The 24,323-nt window shown below is 57.1% G+C and overlaps 1 protein-coding gene across 3 annotated transcripts in view; it reads left to right on the top strand.

The window, feature by feature from the left end:
• CFAP99 (cilia and flagella associated protein 99) overlaps window positions 1-23,624 on the top strand; it is a 41,356-nt gene extending 17,732 nt beyond the window's left edge. Inside the window, exons 3-16 of one of the 3 annotated variants that reach the window (XM_053901771.1) lie at window positions 1,077-1,221; window positions 2,415-2,509; window positions 6,162-6,274; window positions 7,541-7,715; window positions 9,335-9,415; window positions 9,594-9,668; window positions 10,576-10,647; window positions 10,889-10,977; window positions 11,558-11,762; window positions 19,127-19,268; window positions 19,461-19,612; window positions 20,465-20,670; window positions 22,309-22,471; window positions 22,618-23,624. In XM_053901771.1, the coding sequence (XP_053757746.1) occupies window positions 1,077-1,221; window positions 2,415-2,509; window positions 6,162-6,274; window positions 7,541-7,715; window positions 9,335-9,415; window positions 9,594-9,668; window positions 10,576-10,647; window positions 10,889-10,977; window positions 11,558-11,762; window positions 19,127-19,268; window positions 19,461-19,612; window positions 20,465-20,670; window positions 22,309-22,471; window positions 22,618-22,734 (1,830 nt within the window). In that variant the 3' untranslated portion in view covers window positions 22,735-23,624. Of the gene's footprint in view, window positions 1-1,076; window positions 1,222-2,414; window positions 2,510-6,161; window positions 6,275-7,540; window positions 7,716-9,334; window positions 9,416-9,593; window positions 9,669-10,575; window positions 10,648-10,888; window positions 10,978-11,557; window positions 11,763-19,126; window positions 19,269-19,460; window positions 19,613-20,464; window positions 20,671-20,960; window positions 21,406-22,308; window positions 22,472-22,617 lie in introns of those variants that run through there. The other 2 variants (XM_053901772.1, XM_053901773.1) reach the window with 2 other exon arrangements.
• The last annotated feature ends 699 nt before the right edge of the window (window positions 23,625-24,323 follow it).

Genomic DNA, 24,323 nt, shown 5'->3' with positions numbered 1-24,323 from the left:
CAGGACTGACTCCTGCGGTCAGCCAGACACAGCCGACACAGCCAGAAACTGCCAACATTCCAAGCTGATTAAAAGCAAGGCAGACGATATGGAAAAGAAAAAAAAAAAAAAACATTAAGAAAATGTTGCTTCTTAAATGCCCTGAACTTCTTGTATGCGGCTATTTCCTGTATTTTGGATGGTTTCCTCACATTCCCAGAAGTAATTACTGGATTAAAGGGTACGGGAAGCACAAGGTACTTGAAACACATTTCCAAATTGCTTTCAGGAAAGACCCAACGGCACCGGTCCCCACCAGCCCCTCTCATGGCCGTGCTGGCAACATTAGATGTTCTTTTTCAGTCTTCTTGTTTTCAAAAGCTTAATCACTTTTTTGAATAAGTAACGTGTGACAACACAGTTGTCCAAGGGGTAAGTGGGGAAAAGTCAGTGTCCCCAGCAGAAGCCCGTGGAGAGAACACAGTCCCTCCGGTTACTGGTAATTCCTGTCTGACTTTGCAGGTTTTCCTTACCATTTTCTTTTTTTTTGGGGGGGGGGATTATTTTTTTTAATAATTCACTTGAAAACCTTTATAGGAACTTGCTCGTTTTGTCTCTCGTTGTGGTAAAACACACGTGACATAACATTTAGCATCTTAGCCCCTGTTAAGTGCACGGCTCTGTGGCATTAAGAACGTTCACACTGTTGTGCAGCCGTCCCCACCCTCCTTCCCAGAACTTTCTCATCCTCCACAACAGAAACCGTTCCCGTGAAACGCTAACTGCCCACCCCCACTCCGGCCCCCAGCTCCCACCATCCTCTCTCGGTCCTGGGGCCTCATACAAGTGAAATCACACATTTTTCATGCCTGTTTATTTCTGTCCCTGCCCCCAGCCCGTGGTCACTACCCAGGAGCACCCGAGGGACCACATCCTGGGGTGGACCCGCTGGGTCAGAGGGTCGGGGCGCCGGACTGCCGTGGACTCTGCCAACAGCTTGGGGAGGGGTATACTGAGAGAACGCTTCCCCAGCACGGACCGGGTGCCTGGCCCTGGCCCACGGCCCCCTCCCCCCTCCCGGGCTGTTTCTTTCCTAGACCCTGAGCCCCCAGAAGCAGGCGTTCATTCTGGAGGTGCTGTCTGGGTGCCTCGAGTACCAGAAGCTGCTGGCCGTGGTGGTGGACGCCTTCTACGTGCGGGCCGGCTGTCTCTGCCCACGGGCCGACTACAGCCTCTTTGAGGGTAGGTGTCCCTATGGGCCAGGCCCGCTGCCCTTGCCCCCTGCACAAGGCACAGACAACAGTGGTGACGACCTGGGGAGGTGGCCGCAGACAGGAGCTCCTCAGGCTCGTGCTGGACACCAGCCCCTGCTTCTGCAGCATGCTGCTTTCCGGGCTCTCTCCCTGCCCCTCACTCGTTGGGTCCTCACGGCTGCCTTGAGTGACTGGACCGGGTCTGCCTTACAGACGTGCAAACAGACTCCGGGCTCACTAAAAGCCAGGCTGGGGTCCAGAGCCTCGGGTCCCTGAGGGAGGCACAGCCTGCTTCAGAGACAGTGCCCCCAAAAGGCCAGCCTGAGTGAAATGATGAGCCTTTCTCATTGGCCAAGTTCCTGACCCCCTCAGCCCCGAGGACATAGGGCAGGGCCAGCCTTGTGGCCGCAGTCTGGACTGTCCAGCAGGGGATTAAATATGAATTGTCTCTGCCTGGTCTCCTGCAGGCCCCGGAGGGCCACCTGCTTCCGTGGTGCGGGGTGAACACTGCGGGCAGAGTGGTCAGTGCCTCCGGGTGGGGGTGTTGGTTCAGCCCCCAGACCCTGCACTAGGCCTCAGAGCCCCTGTTCAGAAGGAGAAGGCTTGGGGACAGCAGGGTGCTGGGAAGCCGAACTTAGTGACCCGATGCCAGGTCGGGAGCTGGCCCCTGAGCTCTGCCTGTGCCCCCGACGCTCAGCTCAGGTGTCACAGCCACCAGCACGTCACTGGCCTGCCCAGCAGCCAGTGTAGTGAACAGCCCCCCCCAGGGACCCTCACCGGCCCGAGTGTTCACGTCCTGCTTGGCTTAAGGCTACTCCGTCTCTCAAAATCAACACACTGAAATCCAAAGTGATTTTCCTTTTACCCAGGGAACTTTTAGAATTTCTGCCAACATGCCAAGTCAGTGAGCGTGTGTGGAAGTGTTTTGACAGACGCTCCCCGAACGCTCACCCATGTGAGCCGTCGTCCGAACTCTCGCAGCATTTTGTCGTTTTCACACGGCGTCAGGTGGAGCTCCTGCCCGTGGTCACCTGCCCGGCTGGTGGTGGGCCTTCGGCTCCGCTCCCTGGCACCTGCCGGGCACCGGTCAGGCCTCTGGCTGATTCCCCAAGTCGGAATGCGAGGGGGCGCAGGGGAGGACACCCCAGGGGCGGCCCCACTCACCGGCCCCGTTTCCCCCAGTGATCTGCTACCTGGCCACGTTCCAGCTGGAGGAACTCGGCTTTCAGCTCTTCTGTGACGTCGTCAGGTCCCAGCCCGTGGACAAGATGCGCAAGGTGAGCTCTGCGGTTTCTTCCTAAACCCAAGGGCAAAGGTGTCCCAGCCAGCGCCGACCTCTCACTCTCTGGCTCACTGTAATGGAAGAGACCCTGCTGGGTTTAGTGTGTGTTTATGACAAACAGGTGCCCTCTCGTTGCTGCAGACGCCCTCGTTTTGTCCCTGGGGGCTTCGACTCCCATCCGTCAGGGGCCTGGTGGGTGGTGAGTCTGGGCCTCTGGAGCCTCCCCTTCTCTCTGTGACCAAACTCGTCCCTCCAAGAGAGGCTGTGCCGCCTGGGGGCTGAGGGGCAGGCAAGGGGGCGGGTCCGAGTGGACCCTGAGGACCCATCTCCTGCCCTGCCGTGGCCCCTCCTGTGGCCTGAGCCTCAGGCCCACCGTTCTTTAGTGGCCAGCCCCCGTGGAGCACTTGCTGCGGGCTGCGGGCCGGGCTTCGTCCGTGAGCATTTCTTGTTCCATCCTCACAATGACCCAGGGAGGTCGTCCTACGAGGCATCCATCCCACAGCTGAGGGAACTGAGGCACAGAGAGGTTGGGTGACTCACCCAATACCACCCAGCAAGTGAGTAGCAGAGCCCTTTCTCGGACCAGGCTTTTAACCACTGGCTTGCTCCTTCTTTTTTTTTTTTTTTTTCCAACGTTTTTTATTTATTTTTGGGACAGAGAGAGACAGAGCATGAACGGGGGAGGGGCAGAGAGAGAGGGAGACACAGAATCGGAAGCAGGCTCCAGGCTCCGAGCCATCAGCCCAGAGCCTGACGCGGGGCTCGAACTCGCGGACCGCGAGATCGTGACCTGGCTGAAGTCGGACGCTTAACCGACTGTGCCACCCAGGCGCCCCGGGCTTGCTCCTTCTTACTGGGCTTGGAGGGCCGTCACCAGACAAGGACAGCGATTCCTGGAGAAGAGCAGGGATATCATAGGCCCCGGGAGTGCCCTGGGGCCTCTCCCAGAAGAAACAGCAGGCTCTGCAGTGACAGTTCGGTGGGAGTTGGGGGGGGGGGGGGGAAGCAGGGGAAGGGACGCCCAATAGGACCACAGCCCCCAGAGATGTGGCACTGGAGACTCACAGGTACCTTGGCCACCTAACAAGGGAAAGAGAGAAAGTGCTGGCCCAAGGCCGTGATTTGTGTTTAATGATGGGATTTCCTGTCTACATGTAAACAAGCAATTCACGGGGATAAACATTTGCATAGTTATCTTAAACACAGTCTTCATCTTTCTAAGAAAAAAACAAATTGTAGGCATTTTCTGAGAGGTGTCTGGAGGTGCCCAGGGCCGGCTCCCCAGGCTGAGCTGCCGATGCTCAGTTCCCGCTCTGCTCTCAGAGGCCTCAGATTCTTGGTGACTGTTGAACAAGAGGGCATATGTGTCATCTTGCACTGGGTCCCGCAGTGCAGGAGCTGGCCCTAGACCAACCTTGGCCTGAAGAACCCAGAGGGGGCGGCACAGGACCCTCCTGGGGCTGCCCCACAACGCAGACCCAGGACAGGTACACAGAGAGCTGGCCACACACGGCGAGCCTAGGGCCCCCAGTGCAGGTGGCTGGGTGTTACCTCCCTGGAGATTTTCTGGAAGAGATTCATGGAAACTGCCCCCACAAACTCCGACAGGAGCTGGGGAGCTGCAGGGGTGGGGCGGCACCCTCTGCAGGGCCTTCTCACCCCTGCCCACGCCCCCTTCCCCCCCCCCCCGTCCCATTGGGTCTACCCACCTCCAGCCTCTAGAGGAGAGGTCAGCCTGGGCCTTGAAGACAGGGCGCAAGCTGTTGGGGACAGGATGGAAGCCCTGGGGCCTCCCTGGGGAAGCCCCCCACAGCCCACAGTGGTCAGCAGTGACGAGGTGGTGGTGAGCTCAGCGTGCCCAGGCTGGTTCTCAGGCAGCCTTGGCCATGGTCTCTGCCGGACACAGTGCTGGATGTGGCTGCAGCTGGTCTGTCACTCCGGGGACAGTAGCAATCCTGCTGGCTCCAATGACCCCCACTCACACGCTGGAATCCTCCAGAGGGCCGGAGAACTCACCCCAGGACCCTGCCCCCACACCTGGTGAGAATGGGGGCCTCACTGTGGAGAGCTCTCTCCAGGGGTGTGGGCAGGCCCTCCCTGGGTGGGGGCAGCACACCAGCTGAGATGCTGAGTGGGCGGGGGGATGGAGCAGCAAGGAGCACTGGCCAGGAGCAAGGGGAGCAGAGACCCCCAAGGCCGGATAGCGGGGCACCGACTGCCCCTTCCGGCAGGAAGGGGTAAAGGCTGAGAGACAGCCATGTGATGGGGAGGGCAGAAGACAGGCCGTGGCTGGGCGGCTGGCAGCTGGGCAGCGGGCAGTGGCCACCCTGGGGAGGCAGTGACAGCAGCCGGGGTCCTGTCCTTGTGCCTGGTGCCCCCGCTGCTCAGCCGCTCCATTCACAGCAGCTGCAAGGGCCCGGGCATCATGCCCACCACGCACAGCACACAGCAAACACCGACTCCAGACCCGGAAGCCCCGGGAGTAAGGCCCTCCCAGCCCTTGGCAGGCGTTGGGCCCAGATCCACAGGCGGTGCTGGGGTGGAGCCCAAAGGCCCACAGCGGGAACCTACCTGCTGACTCACTCCCTCCCCAGTAAACTCCCTGTTCCCAAGGCTCACAGCTCAAGGGTGTGCTTTTAGGGACCCAGATGGAGGCATCACGTTTCCTGTGTCCACACAAAGCTCTCCTGGGGGGCTCCAGCGTGTGGCCTCCCTGGTTTTCTGGGAGCCTGGTTTGAATGGTCTGTAGTGGTCCCCTTGACTAGACAAGGCCCTGCAAGCCCGGGTGTGGTTTCGTCTGGGTGGACGCCCTCCTGCAGAACAGTCCCCCAGCAGGCCCCGGGCGTGGCTGCCCCTCGGAGGAGGGCTGGGGCAGGGGGCGCTGAGCTTCACCTCAGCTGTGCTGACAGCCACGTCCTGGGGCCACAGCCAGCCCCTCTGCAGAAGCACACCTCCCTCTCCCCAAGACAGCCAGCCTCCATGAGAAGCTAAACTGGACTGTCTTCTAGAACCAGATCTGTTAGACTTGAGGACCAGGACTGGAAACCAGCCTGCAGGGCCCGCAGCCGCTACAAGTTCCTGCTGTGGCGGGGTCCGGGCCGTCCCAGGGAGAACATCCTCAGTCCCTTCCAGGGGCCGGGTGGGCAGGTCACTCCTGGGGCCCACCCACTGGCACTGTCCTGGGCAAGCAGGGGCAGGCTGCACCTCTATTCCTGGAATTCCGGAGCCCATAGGGGATGCAGGCCGCTGTCCATCTGTCCCCACCAAGAACTCTCCAGAAGTGGGGTGTGGGCCTTCCAGGTCCTGGGCAGGGAGCTCAGGCACAGGGTCCCCACCTGCTTGGCAGGGACACACCCCAGGACCGGAGCGGGCTGCCCTGAACACCCAGAGGCCGTGAGCAGAAGCCAGCGTGGCCAGAGGCAGCGCCCCAGCACAGGCACCCCAGCCCAGCATGGGGGCGGGCGAGCAGGGCTCGGGGAGGGAGGGTCTTTCCCAAGGGGCCTGCTGCCCTGGCGTGGACAGTGGTTTCCTTGCCCCCCTGCCCCCTGGGCATTGGCTTTCCTGTGAGGGACACTGTGGGCTTCACCAGGTTGGGGAGGGGTTCTGGTCCCGAGGCCCCCCCTCAATGGTTCCTACTTCTCCCTCAGTTCCTGGGGTTCTTCTTCAACCCCTTAAACCTGTGCTCATGGATCACAGATGAGTGGAGCCTCATCTACGAGACAGCCTATGTGCGAGAGAACTGGATCGGCCCCCTGATGAGGTGGGAGCCTCCCTGCACTCCACTCCCCAAAGCCACCCTCTTGTCCCTGCGCCCCATAACAGGCTCGGCCAAATCCCGGCTTCACCCGCGCAGGCCGGGACCCACGGGCAGAAGGACCAGCACTGTGGCCTGGCCCTGCCCTTGGCCTCCACGAGAGGCTACTGGAGTCAGGGTGAAGCTGGCCCTGCGGTGTTTCCCTTCTTATAGGGCTGGGGGAGCCGCCTGGTTTTCCTGGGGACAGACAGACTGTTTGGGCACAAGCAGACCACTTTAGGTACCAGCAGTGTGCTGGAGAGCCAGAGGCCCGGGGGGAGGGGCCCTTCTGTGGGAGAGAAAACCATGGCCCTGAGGTGGAGGGGTGGCCCTGGAGCTGCCGTTTCCCTGGAAGAAAGCCCTCAGTCCAAGCCAGGCTGGATTCACTGCCCATCCACCGGACTGCCACCAGGGCCCGGGGCCTCGGAGCCCAGAGAGCCACCTGTGGGGTCAGCCTGGCTCCAGGGTGCCCACCACCCACCTCAGCACTGCCATATGCAGCCCCATCCCAGACCCACCCTGCCCCTCCGGAAACCTCACTCCCCTCAGAAGTGCCCTTCCTTCCTCTGATGGCCGTGGGCCTCGAGCTGGGCCAGGAGCTATACAAACCACGATGTCTGTCCTCAGGGGAACCCCACCGGCCAGGCTGCTGATGGGAACTGGGCCCACCTGCGGTGTAGGGCACAGACCCCTGCTCTAGGGCACCGGCACCCCAAGGCTCCACCCTGCTCCCGTAGCCCCTTCCCCACCTGTCACCAGCAGCACAGCTCCAGGAACATTCCAGACATCTCCAGCTTCTCTGGGCCTCCTTGCACTGGGCCTTCCACTCCGGCCCAGATGAGTTCTGCGTCCCTCCCGCTGCTGCTCCTCAGGCCCCTGGATTCCTGCCGCTGGGCCTCTCTGCCCCTGTCCTCCCAACTCCCCACGCAGCAGCATGGCTTGTGACCACAGTGCTGCTGGCCTTGTTTCCTCACTTGTCTGCGTGACTCAGGGCATAACTGGTACAGTGCCCGGGGCATAGCTGGCCCTCAGTGGAGTGGCTATTGCTTCCATTATCAGCCCGCACCCTAAGGTGGACCCAGGGTGTCTTGGGTCCTTTGGTTCCTCAGGGCCGTGCCCTCGTTGACCTTCTCCCGAAGGCCGTGCCCTACTTGGCCTGCTTCTCCTGAGGGCGGTGCCCTGGTTGGCCTTAGGAAGTGGCCCTAACTGGCTGCTCTTGCCTTTGCCTTCAAGATGGCAGCCGGAAGTCCAGAAGCTGATCAACCAGCTAGAGGAAGTGTTGGCCAATCAGTCCGTTTCCAAGACCAAGGCCAAGGTCACAGAGCCCAAGGAGTTCAACCTGACTGTCCCCAGACCCCGCTCCATTCCAGTGCCTGAGCCAGTCCCTGTCATGGCCAAGTCCAAACCAGTAAGTGCAGACATTTGTGGTGAGCACGGCCCATCCAAGCTGGGAGAGTGGACTCTGTGAGCCAGGGGCAGGCTGGGCTCTTCCCAGGTGCACTGGACCAGACCAGGAGCGTTTGGTGACCCCACGTCTCTGTGGGGAAGCCCAGCTGACCTGGGGCCTGCCCAGTGAGTTCCTGTGCTCCGCATCCTAAGGTCTGGTCAGCAGAGATGAAGTGAGGCTGTGGGGCCACAGGGCTCAAACCTGTCCGGACGTGGCATCTAGAGCATGCTTGTAACCTGTTGTGACATAGGTCTCCCTCTCTATTAAATAGCACATGTGTAGCTCACAATATGCTCTTCAGTACTACTCAGGTCATGGGCAGGTGATAATGTCTGTCTGTGTGACCCCATCATGTGGACTTGTCCCCACCCCAGGGCCTTTGCACACCTGTCCCATCTGCCTAGAGCCTCTTCCTCTCCTTCTCCCTCTCTCTCTCCCCACTTTGCTGACTTCTGCCAGTCAGGATGCTTTGTATTGTAGGTAACAGAAAAAGGCAGCTCAAGCTGGTGTAGACCATAGAGGACGGGCTGACTCTTGGCTGAGTAGGTTAGGCCTCAGGCAGAGTTTGATCAGAGTTCTAGCTGTGCTTCTGTGGGTCACCTTTATCTTTGGGCAAACTTCCTTCATTGTAGCAAACCACCCAGGCCTTCCCCATACTGTAAACCATCCAGGGCATGAGAGGACATCTAGGGCCAAGAATTCTGTGAGAGTACGATTAGACCAGCTCAGGCCGCACGCCTCCCCTCGAGCTGATCACCATGATTGGGGATGCTGTGTTCTGACTGATCCAAGTCTCTACCCCACACACTTGTGGTGGAGTCAGTTTCTCAGACCCAATCTGGTTTCCTCACAGAATTAAGGACCACGTGGAAGGGGGGGGGTGCCGGGGGTCCCAGCCCACCCCCACCACCTTCAGGTCTCATGGCAACCTCTCTGCCCAGAGAGGTTTTCCATGAGCCCTCACCCCGGTCAGGTCCCTCGAGTATTCCAATGCTCCTTAGGCACACAGGGTAGAGGGAAAGGAGTTAGGGTCTGGAGCTCAGGGGTTTCCAGGCTGCCCCTGCCCCACCCCCATGGACACTGCTCCTTCCAGGCTGGTGAGGGTCCCTGTGATGGGACCCTGTGGGTGGCTCTCAGGCCACCCTGGCCTCTGCAGTATTCATGCTATGGCGCCGCCCCCTCCCTGACCCTCACTTTTCTGGGGTCCATGACACCTTTCTGGACTCACTTTCCCCTCCACACCTCCCCTTCCATCCCCTGCCCACTCAGTGGTCCTCTGCCTGTTCCCCCAGTGTCTACTGGGCCTGGACCCCGTGCTTGGCCACCTCCCTTCTTGCTGCTGGCCTGCCGTCCTTCCTTTCCCTCCCCCGGATGGCCACCAGCACCCAGGGGATCCCAGTCAGAGCCCAGCAGCCTCCCTCTCAGCCCTGCTTCTGCTGGCACGGGCACCACGGTCCACCCTCCTGTCCCCGGCACCGCCCTCTCTTCACCCATATCCCATTGGCCACCAGCCTGGCCCTTCTACACACCCCGGACACCATAGCCGCTGACCGCAGGCTTTCCTCCGGCCACCCCGCCAGGTCCCCAGGAGCACCTACCAGCCGCCCAAGGAGCAGCAGCTGCTGGAGACGACCAAGAGGCACAATCGCTGGAAGGCGGAGGTGAGGACCCACCGACGAGCCCTGCCTTCCTAGACCCTCTGGGGGGTGTTCTGTGAGGAGGTGGGGGATGGGGGGGTGGAGGAAGAGCGGGAAGCTGGTCTGTGCCTTCATCCCTCCCGAGGCCCAAGGGCGCCGGGGGGTGGCCAGTGGGGCCAGAGCCAAGTGCTGCCTCTTGCAGGAGCTGCTGCTCAGGGCGAACATGGAGGAGATGCGGTGCGCGGTGCCCAGGTCCCGCGGGGAGCCCCCGACGCAGGTAACACGCACCCTCCTCGCCCTGGGTCGGTCTTCACGGTGGCACTCTCCCACCACATGGAACCGTCCCTCCCTGCGCCCTTTGAGCGGTGACGCGATGAGCCCCTTCTTTAGCCTGTCCGGTCTCTGCTCCCCAAGCCCGGGCGGGGCGGCAGGTGCAGATGTACCTCCAGATCCGCACGGGCAATCCACGCATCCCTCTCTGGATGTTCCCACATTTCCATGCTGAGCACTTACTGTTTCTGTAAGAAAAAAAAAAAAAAAAAAAAAAGCCAAGGTAAGTTTGTCAATAAAGAAAAAGTAAAGGACGCAGGACAAGGAAGGCCTGTTCGTGGTGGGCGCTCTGTCCAGAGGAGTGGGCCTGCCCTGCCCTCCCCACTGTGGGCTCCCCCTACCGCCGGTGGCAGCAGGGCGAGGCAGCGGTGCCCTGGCCCCCACAAGCAGTTGGGGCAGGCGGGGCATGGCCCTGGGGGTGTGCTGGCTGAGTTCCAAGGGGGGGCTCTTCTACCCACCGCTCCGCACACTGGGGCTGTGGGGCCCCTCCTGGGAGCACCCCAGAGAAGCAGCAGGCAAGGAGCAACTTCCTAGCAGCCAGGAAGCCAGTCGTGGAAGCCAGTGCCAGGGAGCCATTCGGGGGACGGGCCCTGAACCCAGAGGTTCAAGCACCCGGGAACTGTGGTCCCCAGGCCTGGCCGGCCCTACACCCAGGAAAGGCGGGGGAGGGCATGGGAGACAGAAGTGTTGTCATGGGACCCGTGAGCAGGGGGTGGGCTGGGAACACTCGGGTGGGCAGCTGGAGTGAGGACAGGGGAGCGCGTTGGCCCTCCCGGGGGTGCTGGGCCCACCATTCCCCCAGGGTGCGTCCAAGGGCACCCAGTGGGCACAGGTGCTGGGCCTGATCCCCGCAGGACTCCCAGAAGACTCTGCAGCCCCGACTCCTGCCCCGAACCCTTAAGACTCCAAAGCTGACCTTCTACAAGGTGAGGGGTGTTCCTGACCGGCCAGGTTGGGCACGGGGTGCCTGGTCTAGTCCCCTCTCCCTGGACACTCACTTCCTGGCCAGGTCTGTGCCCAGGGGATCAGATGGCCAGAGCTGGAGGCCCTGAGGGAGGCCCCACCCTAGGGGCCGGGGGGCAAGTGTGGGGGGTAGGGGGGCACTTGCTGGCCCGACTCTCCCCCACCAGCCACCAGACTGCAGCTGGCCCCTCCTGTCTCCTGCAGACCAACAACGTCCCTGTGAAGCTCAACACAGCTGCCATCCTGCGGGAAGGATCTCTATACCAGCGGCAGGTGGAGAAAGAGCTGGAGAGGTAGGCGGGCGGCTCCTCACCCTGTTCAGAGGAAGGGGTGCAGGGACGGCTCTCCTGGGAGGGGAGGAGGTTGCCAGCAGGGGGGGAAGGCGGGGCCTGGTGGCTGTGGTGCTTTGGGGGTGCCACAGGCAGGCCAGCCTTAGGGTCACGGCTGCATCTGAAGAAGATGACCCGCTCAGTGAGGGAAACTGGGCAGAAGGTGGCTTAGCAGAAAGCTGGCCCAGCCCACACTTCTCTCAGGGTCACCTGCTCTTCAGAACCCCCTGAGGCCCCCCGCTGACCACCAGCACCCCAGTCCCCTGTGCTTACCGCATGAGTTGGGCTGTGGGTGGGAGTTTGGTGGCTGACCAGGTGGATGAGAGGATGGACAGGTGGATGGATGGGTGAGCAGACGAACAGGTGGCCAAAAGGTGGTGGAGGCACAGGACGGGGACAGGCGGACGGTGGGTGGCGGACAGGTGCTATGGCCCGCGATGGGTGAACGGCTCCCCATGCCTGTGAGGCCACCGCACCCCCAGGGAACCCGTGCACCCCCCCCCCACGGCCAGCACAGGCCCCCACTCTTGTCCCCTCTCCCCAGGGTGGATAAGCTTGTGGACGGGGCCGGGGACTTTTCCGAGTTCCTCGAGTGGCAGAGGAAGGTGCAGGCGGAGGGCCGGGAGGAGCAGCTGGCCGCGAGCGAGTGCCACAGGCTGCAGGGGAAACTCAGCCACGAGGAGGCCATCCTGGCCCGGCAGCGCCTGGTGCAAGGGAACAAGGAGAAGGCTGACCAGAAGAAGGAGGAGGTGACGCAGCCTTGCGGGAGCAGCGGGAGTACCTGGGGGCCGGCTGGCGGGCTGTGGCAGCTCCTGTGGTCATGGCTTGTGGTCTGACCCCTAAGATCCACACAGTGGCTGTGGTTTCTCTTTCTGCACCTTCACGGGTTGGGGGCGGGGGTTGGAGGCTCTCTCAGTGGACAGTCTGGCCAGCACTTCTGGTCCAGACTGCCCCCTGCCCCCACCAGGAGGGGCAGTGGGCCCACACATCCACACATGAAGGAGGATCTGAGGTTCTGGCAGAAACTTCTGGAAAGCCAACACATTTGCGTATGGCGTCCTCTCCCATAGGAGGGTCTGCAGGCATCTTCAGAAGCTTTAGACGTCTCAGTCCTGGCTCTGCCTCCTCCTAGGACAGGTGGCCTGGGTGGGGGGCCCCAACCTGTGTTTCCCTGAAAGCCTGTTCTTTGCAGTGGCTCCCAAGTGGCCTGGGGTCCGCAGGCCTGACCTCGGTTCTGTCTGTCCCCAGATGTGTGCCCTTGGGGACTTGCATTGGGCAGGGGGAGGGGACCATGCTGGAAGTTCACTTGAAAATGCCCTTTGGATAACTTGTTTGTGTCTGTTTGTATTTGATGTTAGGGTTTGCTTTTCCTTCCTTCTTAGTGTACTTTTTCACAAATAGGAAGTCAAAGCGATCTGAAAAATAGACTCAGAGAAGCGTCATTTCTTGTAAGTCCCTTGCCACCTACCCACCTCAATTCTTATTTTCATTAACCTCTGGATCATCTTTCCTTAAAGCAAATACGTACACTTGTGTACAAATCCTTCCTTCCTCCCTTGTCCCTTACATAAAATGCCACGCCCTGCTTTGTCTGCAATGGGAAACACAGGGCCAGTTTTCCGTGTTTGTGGAGAGAGGTTTTCAAGGTAAGCTTCTAGAGGGGACATCGCTAAGCCCCAAAGTTAACTGAGAGCGGGGCTCGGTCCCCGCTGTTGGGCACACAGTTTCCTCACCTTCCGCGGGGCAGCGTGCGCAGACCCCGGCAGAGTGTGCCGTGCTGAACTCAGAAATGTTCGCTCGGTCTTGTAGGTGAGAAACAGTATCCCGGTACAGTTCTGATTTGCATTTCATTGATTATGTATGAATTTGAACGTGTTGCCATATATTCAAGAGCCATCTCTTTATCTCTTTCTGTGAACAACCTCTTCGTGCCTTTTGTCCGTTTTCTCGCAGCTCTACTGCGGCATGATGGACGAGTGAAATTCGTGTCTGTTGAAGGTCTGTCACAGGATGTTCGGATACACGTCCCATCGTGACATGATTGTCACAATCGAGCAAATTGCTGTATCTGTCCCCTCCCGCAGCCACCTCCTCCACGTGTGGCAGGGACACTGGAGATCTCTCTCAGCAAATTTCATGTACACGTTCTTAGGAACCACAGTCCCCACCCTGTACATTAGGTCTCTGGGACGTACCCATCTTCTAACAGACTTCGCGCACTTGGACCATGCCCACGGCTCTGGTCTCTGCAACCACGATGTGGACCTTGCTAGATTCCACACATAGGTGAGATCCTACAGCAACTGTCCTGTGCCAGGCTTATCTCACTTAACATAATATGTTCCCGGTTTACCCATGTTTTTGCAAATGGCAGGACTTCCTTCTTTTTTAAGGCTGCAGAGTGTTCTCATATTCGTCTCTGAAGGGACAATTAGGTTGTTGCCATGTCTTGGCTATTGCGAATGATGCTGCAGTGAACATGGGGGGTGCAGATATCTCCTCAAAACAGTGGTTTTATTGCCTTTGAATCTATATCAGAAGTGATACTTCTGGGTTCTAATTTTATTTTTATTTATTTATTTACTTATTTTTATTTTTTTGTCCTTATTTTATTTTATTTTTATTTTTTATTTTTTAAAATTTACATACAAATTAGTTAGCATACAGTGCAACAATGATTTCAGGAGTAGATTCCTTAGTGCCCCTTACCCATTTCGCCTATTCCCCCCTCCCACAACCCCTCCAGTAACCCTCAGTTTGTTCTCCATATATATAAGTCTCTTCTGTTTTGTCCCTCTCCCTGTTTTTATATTATTTTTATTTCCCTTCCCTTATGGTCATCTGTTTTGTCTCTTAAAGTCCTCATATGAGTAAAGTCATATGATTTTTGTTTTTCTCTGACTGATTAGTTTCACTTAGCGTAATACCCTCCAGTTCCATCCATGTAGTTGCAAATGACAAGATTTCATTCTTTTTGATTGCCGAGTAATACTCCATTGTATATATATACACCACATTTTCTTTATCCATTCATCCATCGATCGACATTTGGGCTCTTTCCATACTTTGGCTATTGTCAATAGTGCTGCTATAAACATGGGGGTGCCTGTGTCCCTTCGAAACGGCACACCTGTATCCCTTGGATAAATGCCTAGTAGTGCAATTGCTGGGTCGTAGGGTAGTTCTATTTTTAGTTTTTTGAGGAACCTCCATACTGCTTTCCAGAGTGGCTGCACCAGCTTGCATTCCTACCAACAATGCAAAAGGGATCTTCTTTCTCCGCATCCTGGCCAACATCTGTTGTTGCCTGAGTTGTGAATGTGAGCCATTGTGACAGGTGTGAGGTGGTATCTCATTGTGGTTTTGATTTGTATTCCCTGATGATGAGTGATGTTGAGCATTTTTTCATGTGTCGGTTGGCTCTGGGTTCTAATTTTAAAACTGGTAGTTCTGGGGGTACCTGGCTGGCTTAGCTCGTAGAGCATGTGACTCTTGATTTGAAGGTCCTGAGCTGGAACCCCACATTGGGTGCAGAGATTACTTTTTAAAAACTGGTAATTCTATTTTTAATTTTTTCAGAAAAAAATTAAAATACTTTTTTCCACAATGGCTGCACCAATTTACATTCCCACCAACAGTGCACAGAATTCCCTTTTCTCCACATCCTCGCCAGCACTTGCTATCTTTTGGCTTTTTTATGATAGCCATCCCAACAGGGGTGAGGTGGAATCTCATTGTGGTTTTGATTTGCATTTCCCTGATGATGAGTGGTTATGAGCATCTTTTCATGTGTCTGTTGGCACATGGAAAATGTCTGTTTATCATCTTTGGAAAATGTCTGTTCAGGTCCTTTGCCCATTTTTTGGTCAGGTTATTTGGCTGTTTTGTTTTGTTTTGTTTTGGTGCTATTGAGTTGTAGGAGTACCTTATATGTTTTGGGTATTAACCCCTTATCAGATACATAGTTTGCAAATGATTTCTTCCATTCCATAGGTTGCCTTTTCATTTTGTTGGTTGTTTCCTTTGCTTTGCAGAAACCTTTTAGTTTGATGTGGTCCCAGTAGTTCATTTTTGTTCTTCTTGCCTGTGCTTTTGATGTCAAATCCAAAAAAAAAAAAAAAAAAAAAAAGCTAAGAGAAGACCAATATGAGGGAGTTTTCTCCTGTCTTCTTCTAGGAGTTTGTGATTTCAGGTCTTGTGTTTAAGTCTCTAATCCACTTTGAATTGATTTTTGTGTGTGGTGTAAAATAAGGGTCTAATTTCACTCTTGTGCGTGTGGATGTCTGGGTTTCCCAGCACCGTTTGTTGAAGACACAGTCCCTTCCCTGCTGAGTGGTCTCGGTGCCTTTGCCAAAGATCAGTTGAACATTTTCCAACAAGCTCTTAGCCTTCATTTCTTTGGTTTTTAAGAGTTCTTTACACAGTAGGGACAGTGACTTTTCATGATACAAGGCAGATATTTCCTCCCAATCTGTCACTTGGCTTTGCTTGTGTGTTTTACCAGGCAGACTAATCAATGTTTCCTTTTACTGTGCCTGGACTTTGAAGAGTGAGGAGAAAGGTTTTTCCCATACCTGTGTTATAGAGCAATGCGCCTAGGTGTCCTCTAGTATTTATATTTCATTTTTACGTCTGGATCTCTAATCTGCGCCCAGTTTATGCTCATACGTGGTCTGAGGTCTGGATCGACTTCCATGACCACCCAACTGGGGCTCCCAATCCATGAATGCAGTACGTCTCTCCATTTATTTCAATCCTTTATTTCTTTCATCTGTGTTGTATAGTGTTTTGTTTTTAGCATTCAAGTCCTGTTCGTGTTCTGTTAGATTTGTGCCTAAGTGTTTCTTTTATTATTTTTGAGTAATTGTAAGTGGTGTTATATTTTTAATTCTGATGTCCATGTATCCGATGCTAGTCTATTAAAGCGTAATTGACTTTTGTGTGTTGATCATCTATCTCAGGACCTTGCTGAACCACCTTATAATTTTTCTAGGACAAACAAGGCATTTTGTCGTAGAGCCTTTGTAATTTTCTATGTAGACAATCATGTCATCTGTAAAGAACAGTTTATTTCTTAACTTCTGACCTACATTCTTGTCATTTGCTCCTCTAGCCTATTGCACTGCCTAGAACTTTCCAGTGCTGTGTTGAATAAGAAAAAGTCTACAGAGGTGCCTGGGTGGCTCAGGCGGTTAAGCGTCTGACTTTGGCTCAGGTCATGAGCTCACAGTTTGTGGGTTCAAGCCCCTTGTCGGGCTCTTTGCTAACAACTTCTGATCCTCTGTCCCATCCTGCCCCCCTGCCCTTTGCATGTCTTATGTGTGGGGGATGCTGAGGAGGTGGGTACCACAAAGACGCTGGCAAGGCCTGAGGTGGCAGAGCTGGTCTGGGCAGATGGCACTCACAGTGCACTGTGTCCCCCCCAAGCCTAGGCCTTCTCCTTGGTCCTGTGCTGCCCTCACACCTGCCCCCCGCCCCAGTTCCATGCACATTTATGGAGAGCCAGGAGACATTGCCTCTTCTCCTCCCTCCCCGCTTCTCCACTGGCCCTGAGCTGTGTCTGTGCCGTCCCCGAGGTGCAGCTGGGCAGGGGCCCTGGGACCCAGCAGGGCAGGCCTCCTCGCCCACGGCGGTGGTTCATGGTTTGTTCTTTCTTTGCCCCTAGTCAGCTCACTTGAGATAAGACCCCTTGCAGATTTTGGCTGCCCACCTCTTTTCACCTGTATTTCCACATAAGTATCTTCCCACTTATTACCAAGTTTTCGAAGATACTTTTAACAATAAACTTTTTGCTTCGGAACAGTTTAAAGAGTTACAGAAAAGTTGCAAAGACGGTGCAGAGAGTTCCCATTTCCTACCACCCAGCCGCCTCTGCTGGTGATGCCTTACGTCTCCACGCTGGCTTTGGGCCGCCACAGGGAGGCACCGCAGGCCTGACCAAGTTGTGGAGGCCGCAGGTCCAAGGTCGAGGAGGGCGTGAGCTGGGCCATGCTCTCTGCTAAGCTCCCTGGGGAGGACCCTTCCTTGCCTCTTCCAGCTTCTGGAGACCCCAGAAACTCCTTGTCTGTGGCAGCCCCACCCCGGACTCTGTCCCCGTCCTCACATGGCCATGAGTCCGCATCTCTCTGCGTCCCTCTCTTCTTATGGACACTTGTCATTGGACTTAGGGCCCGCTCTAAACCCAGGATGATCGCATCCTGAGATCCTCACTTAATTGGATGTGAGATCACATTCTGAGGTTCCAGGTAGACGTGAATTTGGGGGAGGTGCTACCCACTACACCGCAGTATATTTGTCACAGCCAAGAAGCCAACGCTGGTATGTGACTTACTCGAACTCCACACTTTGCTTAGATTTCATCACATTTTCTCCCTATGAAGGCCCTTTTCCTGTCCCCGGACTCCACATCACATTTAACGGTCATGCCTCAGACTCTTCTTGGCTGTGGCAGTTTCTCAGACTTTCCTTGTTTTTGGTGACCCTGACAGTTTCAAGGAGAGCGGGTCAGGTATCCTGTTGGATGCCCCTCGGCTGGGGCGTGTCCGGTGTTCCTCTCATGGTTGTATTGGGGTTGGGGTTTGGGGAGGAGGACCATCACAGCCTGTCAAGGGCACCTGCTGTCAACCAGCTCTTCACTGTGATGTTGACCTTGACCCCTTGGCCGAGGTCATGCCTGGCTTTCTCTGCTGCAGTTAGTGTCCCCTTTCCACATAGCACCGTGCGGAAGGGGATCTCTAGGCAAAGCCTGCAGCCGGGGCGGGTGGGGGGGGGGGGGAGCGACTACTGAGAATTCTGCTGCACAGGGGACTTCTCTCTTCTCCCCCACTTTCTTGAATTCATTCCATCAACTCTTTCAGTGTGGACCCATGCATTTTTATTTTACGTTTTGTGTTATCAAAAGTGTTACTCCGTTGCAAGCTTTGGCCTTTGGGAGCCCCTTCAGGTTGACCTCCTGCGTCCCTCTGACTGCCCTGTGTCCTTCCTTACTTTAGGACACTAGAAGATGCACCAGGCTCACCTGGTGGTTTCCCTGTCCCAGCCCTAAAATAAGCTATTTCTCTGAGAGCCCTGGTTCCCTTTCTTAGAACCTGGGGCAAAACTGGACAAATCAAAAAGGATGGTCGAGAGGCATTTTTGATATACGCCAGCAAATTGTTTTACAAAAGATTACTTGGTGCCCAGTGTCTAAAGCTGAAGTCCAAGCGGCCTGCAAGCTGATTCTCCACTGATGGTGCAGCTGTACATGAGCCCCCACTGCACAGACTGCCGGGGGCTGGGGGTCCCGGAGCCCCTGGCCACCCTGGGCCAGCGACAGAAGGCGTAAACCCCACACTGCGTTTTAGTATCTGGAGGACTGAAACCGCGATTCCGAATTGTTCACAATAGTGCCAAACTGGAAGGAATCTGAATGTCCCTCCACAGTAGAATGGATGAAAGCGTTGTGATATACCCCAAAACGTACAGCCACAAAAATAAGCCACCTACAGTCCAGGGGATAACGTGTACGAGGCTAATGAACGCAGCGCAGAGCCACGGAGGCAAGAGGCAACCAGACACACGGGAGGATTCCAGTCACGTGTGACAAAGCGGCAAAACCACACCCTGTCCTGTTGCTTAAAACTCTGACCTTCTAATAATAAAGATCACATTCACATTAAAAAAAAAAAAAAAAGAAAAAAAGAAAAGAAAAGACTCTGACCTTTTGAAACAGCACGAGAAAGAAGAGTGGGGTGACCAGCAGGACGTGCCTGGGGGCTCATGTGACAGGGACCCTGAGGCTGGCACATCCTGGGCTCCACATGGCTTCAAAGCATCGAGCGCCCTCCTCTCTCAGGGGGAGTCTGGGGGCCGGGGAGAGGCTTCGGGGCAGACCCAGCGGCTCAGACTTGGTTTCCCCAGAACCGCAGTGGAGGAAGGGGGGACACGAGGTGGAACTTCCCCAGTAGGCCTGACCTCCAGGGGACTCCCGGGAGCTGCTGAGCTCAGATCTGGGCTCCGGGGTGACGCAGGGTCGCCTCATGCTGCTCCTGGGGCTGGGGGCAGCCAGGGGCAATGGGCCCGCTCCAGGGGGGACCCTGCGGCTCTGACCACGGTGGGTCGGTTGTGTGGGCAGACGGCAGAGCTGATGCAGCAGTGTGCTGAGAGGCGCCTCCGGGAGGAAAGGTCCATGAAGGAGCTGGTGCAGCGGGTGGCGGAGGTGCAGAAGAACGTGAAGGTGGCACAGACGAAGCTCCTGAGGGGCCGGCAGCAGATAGGTAGGGCGGGGGGCCGGGGACCACGAGGCCGCGCCCAGCTTTGCGCCCCCCCCCCCCACCCCGGCTCGCGCCCCTGGCTGGCCTCCTGCCCCAAGTGAGCTGCTGCGGTTGCCGAGAGCCCAGTGCCCTGGAGGGAAGGCCGGGGTTGGGCAGGGCACCCTGCGGCCCCTCAGCACCCCCTTGCCCCTCAAGTCCAGGAGGTGATAGAGAAGAGCCGGGAGCTGCTGCAGCGCAGCGCAGAGGCCGCGGGGGAGGAGCAGCAGCGGCGCCGTGAGCTTATCTCTCAGCTGCGAGCCCTGGAGACACAGCCGGTGCGCCAGGGCAAGCTCGTGGACCTGACCCAGGTGAGGACCGGGCCCCACTGGGGGAAGCCTCCCCACGTCTTGCCGCGCCTGGCGTGGCCACGGGAGACCACGTTCAGCACGCCCACCGGGACCAAGGGAGGTCTGGCACCAAGCCGGGATCCAGCCGGCACGAGGGGCGTGCCCGACCGTGGACGCCGCGCCTGCCCTGCCGGAGGCCCGGGACCGGCCCAAGAGTTCACAGTCAAGTCAGGGAGACCTCTGTGACCTCTGGGGACAGGAAGCCAGGGCTCCTGGGAGTGGGCCAGGTGGCCTTCATGTTGAAGGAGGTCCCGGGACCCCCCCCCCCCCAGGCCCAGGTGGGAAGGGCAGTGTAGGGAGAGCGCAGGTGTGCAAAGGCCGGATGAGTGGAGGCTGAGAGGAGAGAGCAGGTGCCTGGAGGCCCGTGTGAGCGGCACCCTGAGAGGCCAGGCTGGCATCTGCTGAGGTGGGAGCAGGCCTGCAGGGCCCCGGGAGCTGGTGTGGGAGCCTGGCCTGATCCCAGGGGATGTGGGAAGTTCACAGGGCATTCTGCACAGGCCCCCGGGTCCTGACTCAGGGAGACAGGGCTGAGTTCCATTTGGGCCCTACCTCAGTAGAGGGGCCTACAGGGCACCCAGCTGACACGTGCGGTCCCTGGAGGGAGGCCAAGCCTGGGGAGGCCCAATGGCAGGGATGCTGCACAGGTGCTACTGAGCAGGAAAGGCAGTCGCCCGGGGCCCAGGGGCCAGACCGATGGAACTTGGGGGAGGGGCACCGGCGCTGGCGCAGAGGACAGCTCAGGGCATGGCAGGTGGCCGTGAGGGCTGGGTGTGGGCCTGACGCCCAGCTGCAGGCCTCCCCATCACCCTGCAGATCCCTGGGTATGGCCTGGAAGGGGAGATGTCTGTGGTGGAGCTTCGCGAGCGGCTGGCCCTGCTCAAGGAGACCCGGAGGCGCGAGGAGGAAGAGAAGCGAGACCAGATCATCCAGGGCAAGCGCGCCAGAAGCCAGGAACTGCAGAACGTGGTGGAACAGATCTCGCTGTGCCGCGCGGCCATGGGGAGGTCTGCAGCCTTGAGGTCAGTACCAGTGGCCCAAGGGGCAGGCGACTGAGGCAGGAGCAAGGAGCGAGCCTGCCTTTGCGACCTCCCGGGTGGGTTGTACAACTACATTCCACCCTTCTGCCCAGGCCATCCCCTTGCAATAACTTCTCCCACCTCTACTATCTTATTAGCTAATCTTCAGACATACAAAAACGGCAGCAAAAATCATGCAACGATGGCCTGGATGCAAAATGATGGCATATAACTCATGAGCATGACCTTTGCCGTGTGTTCCATCTAGCTAGCTACTTACTCTGTCCCTGCAGAACCATCTGGAAGGAGCTGCAGGATTCAGACACTTCACTCCTAAACACTCTGGTGTGCATCTTCTGAAAAAAACATTGTCCTGCATAACCACAGCGTACTGACACAACTAGAAAATTAACATCATCTCAATATCCTGTCCGTATTCATGTTTCTCTAGCATCCCAAGACTGTTCACTGTAACTTTTTAAAATTTTTTAAAAGTTTATTTTGAGAGAGAGAGCACGTTCATGCACGCTTGCGAGTGAGGTGGAGGCAGAGAGGGGAGAGAGAATCCCAAGCAGCGCCTGACGTGGGGCTCGAACTCACAGACTGTGAGATCATTGACCAGAGCTAAACCCAAGAGTCGATACAGTCGACGGTTACAAAACTCATCACTATTGGAGTGCCTGGGTGGCTCACTCAGTTGAGTGTCTGACTTGATTTTGGTTCGTGTTGTGATCCTTGGGGGTTGGGATCGAGCCCTGTGTCAGGTTCTAGGCTGAGCATGCAGCCTGTTTGGGATTCTCTCTCCCTCTCTCTCTCTCTCTCTCTCTCTCTCTCTCCCTCCCTCTCTCTCTCCCTCTGCCCCTCTCCATGGCTCAAGCACTCTCTTTCTCTTAAAATTAAAAAAAAAAAAAATCCATCACTATCGATCCTGAGTGACTGCTGCTCTGGTTACAATTTGAGGAGGTCCTGTGACAGCTGTAGGGTAGGGGCTGCCCAGCTACAGCTGGCTGGCCACTCAGCAGGTCCCTCAGGTGGCATGTGCCGGGGACGTCTCACCACTTCCACCTGCTAGACTCAGCCTGATAGACCACACACACAGTCTGGTTGGCGTTGGGGAGCCTCCAAGGGGCCAAACCCACTAACAAAGCTCCTGGAGCTCTCTGCGTGTAGCCAGACCTCCTGGCACGAATCCACCAGGACCATTTTAGTGCACAGTCTGACTGGAGCCAGCCAAGCAGGGATGGTGGCTGAGGGAACAGCACCTCCACATGCCCTGATGCTGTGAAGTGCCCCTAAACCAAAGCCAACGGGGAACAATCTGTATAATGAGGTCTCATTTTGGAAGGAAGAATGACCTCGCATGATAGAGATTTGCAAAGATATTAGCGGCTACCTCTAGGCAAGAGAGTGGCGAGGAGGCACAAGATAAAAGAGGGTTTTCACTTTTTTGCTCCAAATACCTACGTAGCCAATATACGTGAGATACATTTTTGAAACGTCAAGTACAAAGGGCAAGAAGGTAGAGGCGCTGGGGGGACGTCACCCCAGAGCTCCTTGGAGAGCCTCTCCCCCCTGCACGTAAAACACCCCCATTGACCTGTGGTCGGGGCCCCTCCTAAGCCCGCCCTGTCCACCGCCCAGGTGGGAGGAGAGGAAAGCTCGGTCCGCGGCCCCGGCGGCGCCCTCCCAGGACGAGCGCGTGCTCGAGCTGCAGCGCAAGGTCGAGGAGAAGGCGGCCGAGCGCCGCAGGCAGGCGGCCCTGCTGCGGGTACCGGCGCCGCGGGCCGCGCATCGCAAGCCACGGGTGAGTCCCGGGAGCGGGCGGGGAGGCCGGGGGCGCGGCGTCCCGGGTGGGGGAGCGGCTTGGCGACGCGCGGGCGGGGGCGGGGGGGGGGGATCGGTGGGCGGCGGCCCCGGCCCGCGCAGACAGCCCCGGGCGCCCGCCCGCAGGCGCAGCTGGAGGCGCAGCACTGGCTGGAGCTGGAGCAGAGCCGGGAGCGCCGGCTGCGGGCGCTGCAGCGGAGCGGCTCGGTCTGCGGGCACGCGCGCCGCCTGGAGGCCGCCTGAGCCCGGGAGGGCGCGCCCCCAGGAGCCCCGCGAATCCCGCCCGAATAAAGCGTGCGGCCGGCGGTGTGCGCCTCCTCTTCCTGCGCCGCGCGCCCCCTCCACTCCTTCTTCCTGCTCCGCGCCCTAATCTGCCCCGGAGTCCACTTGCCCCAGATCAGGGTTGCCAGATAAAATGCAAGACGCCCAGTTATTGCGTAAGACAAACTCTCAAAGTATCCGTTCTTTATCTGCAATTCAAATTTATCTGGGTGTCCTGTATTTTCTGTGCTAAATCTGACCACCCTTGCCTTAGATTCTAGCCCTTCCCTAGCTCCCAGGGCAAGCCCCTCCCCTTTGTGGAGCTCCCAGAGCCACCTCTGCACGTGAAAACTTGGAATTCCCACTCTGCCTGGAGTCCGGTGGTTTAACTTGTGTGGTTGCACGTGTGCATTTGGTTGGAGAAGTGGCTGGAATGCTTGAGCCACTGGGAAATGGCCTGTGTCATAATTTGTCTCAAGCAAACCTGATTGCCGCCCTGGGGGGAGGGGACCCACGGGGATGCAAGAACTGTCCCCTACCTCCCATTCTGCTGATGAGGCCAGCAGTGCTCGAAGAGGTCAAGTAACCAGCCCCAAAAGCCTTGACCCACAGCTAAGTCTGTGTGACTTTAGAGCACCACCCAGCCTTCTCCAGCATCACCAAGGGGATGTGATTAGAGCCACTGACATCCGCCCACACCAGGACACATCCATTCTCTTGGTTCCTCTGGATCCAGTGCCAGACTGGAGAGGGCATGGCCTTGAGGACAGGCTGGCCGAGTGACAGCCTGCTGGTGAAATGCAGAATCATGAAAAAAGCACAATGTGCTGAAGCTCCCAGGAAGGACAGAGAATGGGGGGGGAGGGGGAGGGGGGAGGTGGTCAGGGAGGGGCTGGAAACAGCCAGGTAGATAGATGTCCAAGAGAGAGATCTCCTCAAACCTGACATCCTCCCGGACCCCAGCACACATTCAGACCAGGAGGATGGGCACATTGAAGTGACAAGAACAGACACCAGAGTTCCCCTGAATATTCTGAACTATCAGAACCCCAGGACTTTCTTTCCCATGTTGGTAAAGAGAAATTTCCCACCTCCCTGTCAAAAAAGCTGAGGGGTGGGGCCGCCTGGGTGGCTCAGCCGGTTGAGCGTTCGACTTCAGCTCAGGTCACAATCTCACTGTTGGTGAGTTCGAGCCCCGGGTCGGGCTCTGTGCTGACAGCTCGGGGCCTGGAGCCTGCTTTGGCTTCTGTGTCTTCCTCTCTGCTCCTCCCCTGCTCACACTCTGTCTCTCTCTCAAAAATAAATAAAGATTAAAAAAAAATTTTTTTTTAAAAGCTGAGGGGCAGAATAAATTTCATTTAAAGAGATAAACACGACATTTCTCCTATCCTGTGTGATGTGTTATTCAAACCCATTTCTACGACGTGTCCAGAGAGTCCCTCAGGAGCTCCGAGAGTTTCAAAGGATGAATTAATTCTTAGGTCTCATCTGGCAGTCCACAGGTGGGGTGGCCTTCAGGATGTGCCTGACGCAGGAGTTCTGTCTCCAGGCTGGGAGCGGCTCCAGCGTCA

Source organism: Panthera pardus, unplaced genomic scaffold, assembly GCF_024362965.1.
Source record: "Panthera pardus isolate Hobbes unplaced genomic scaffold, ASM2436296v1 HiC_scaffold_13, whole genome shotgun sequence".
Classification (NCBI taxonomy): domain Eukaryota; kingdom Metazoa; phylum Chordata; class Mammalia; order Carnivora; family Felidae; genus Panthera; species Panthera pardus.
This window is presented reverse-complemented; position numbering and strand designations above follow the sequence as displayed.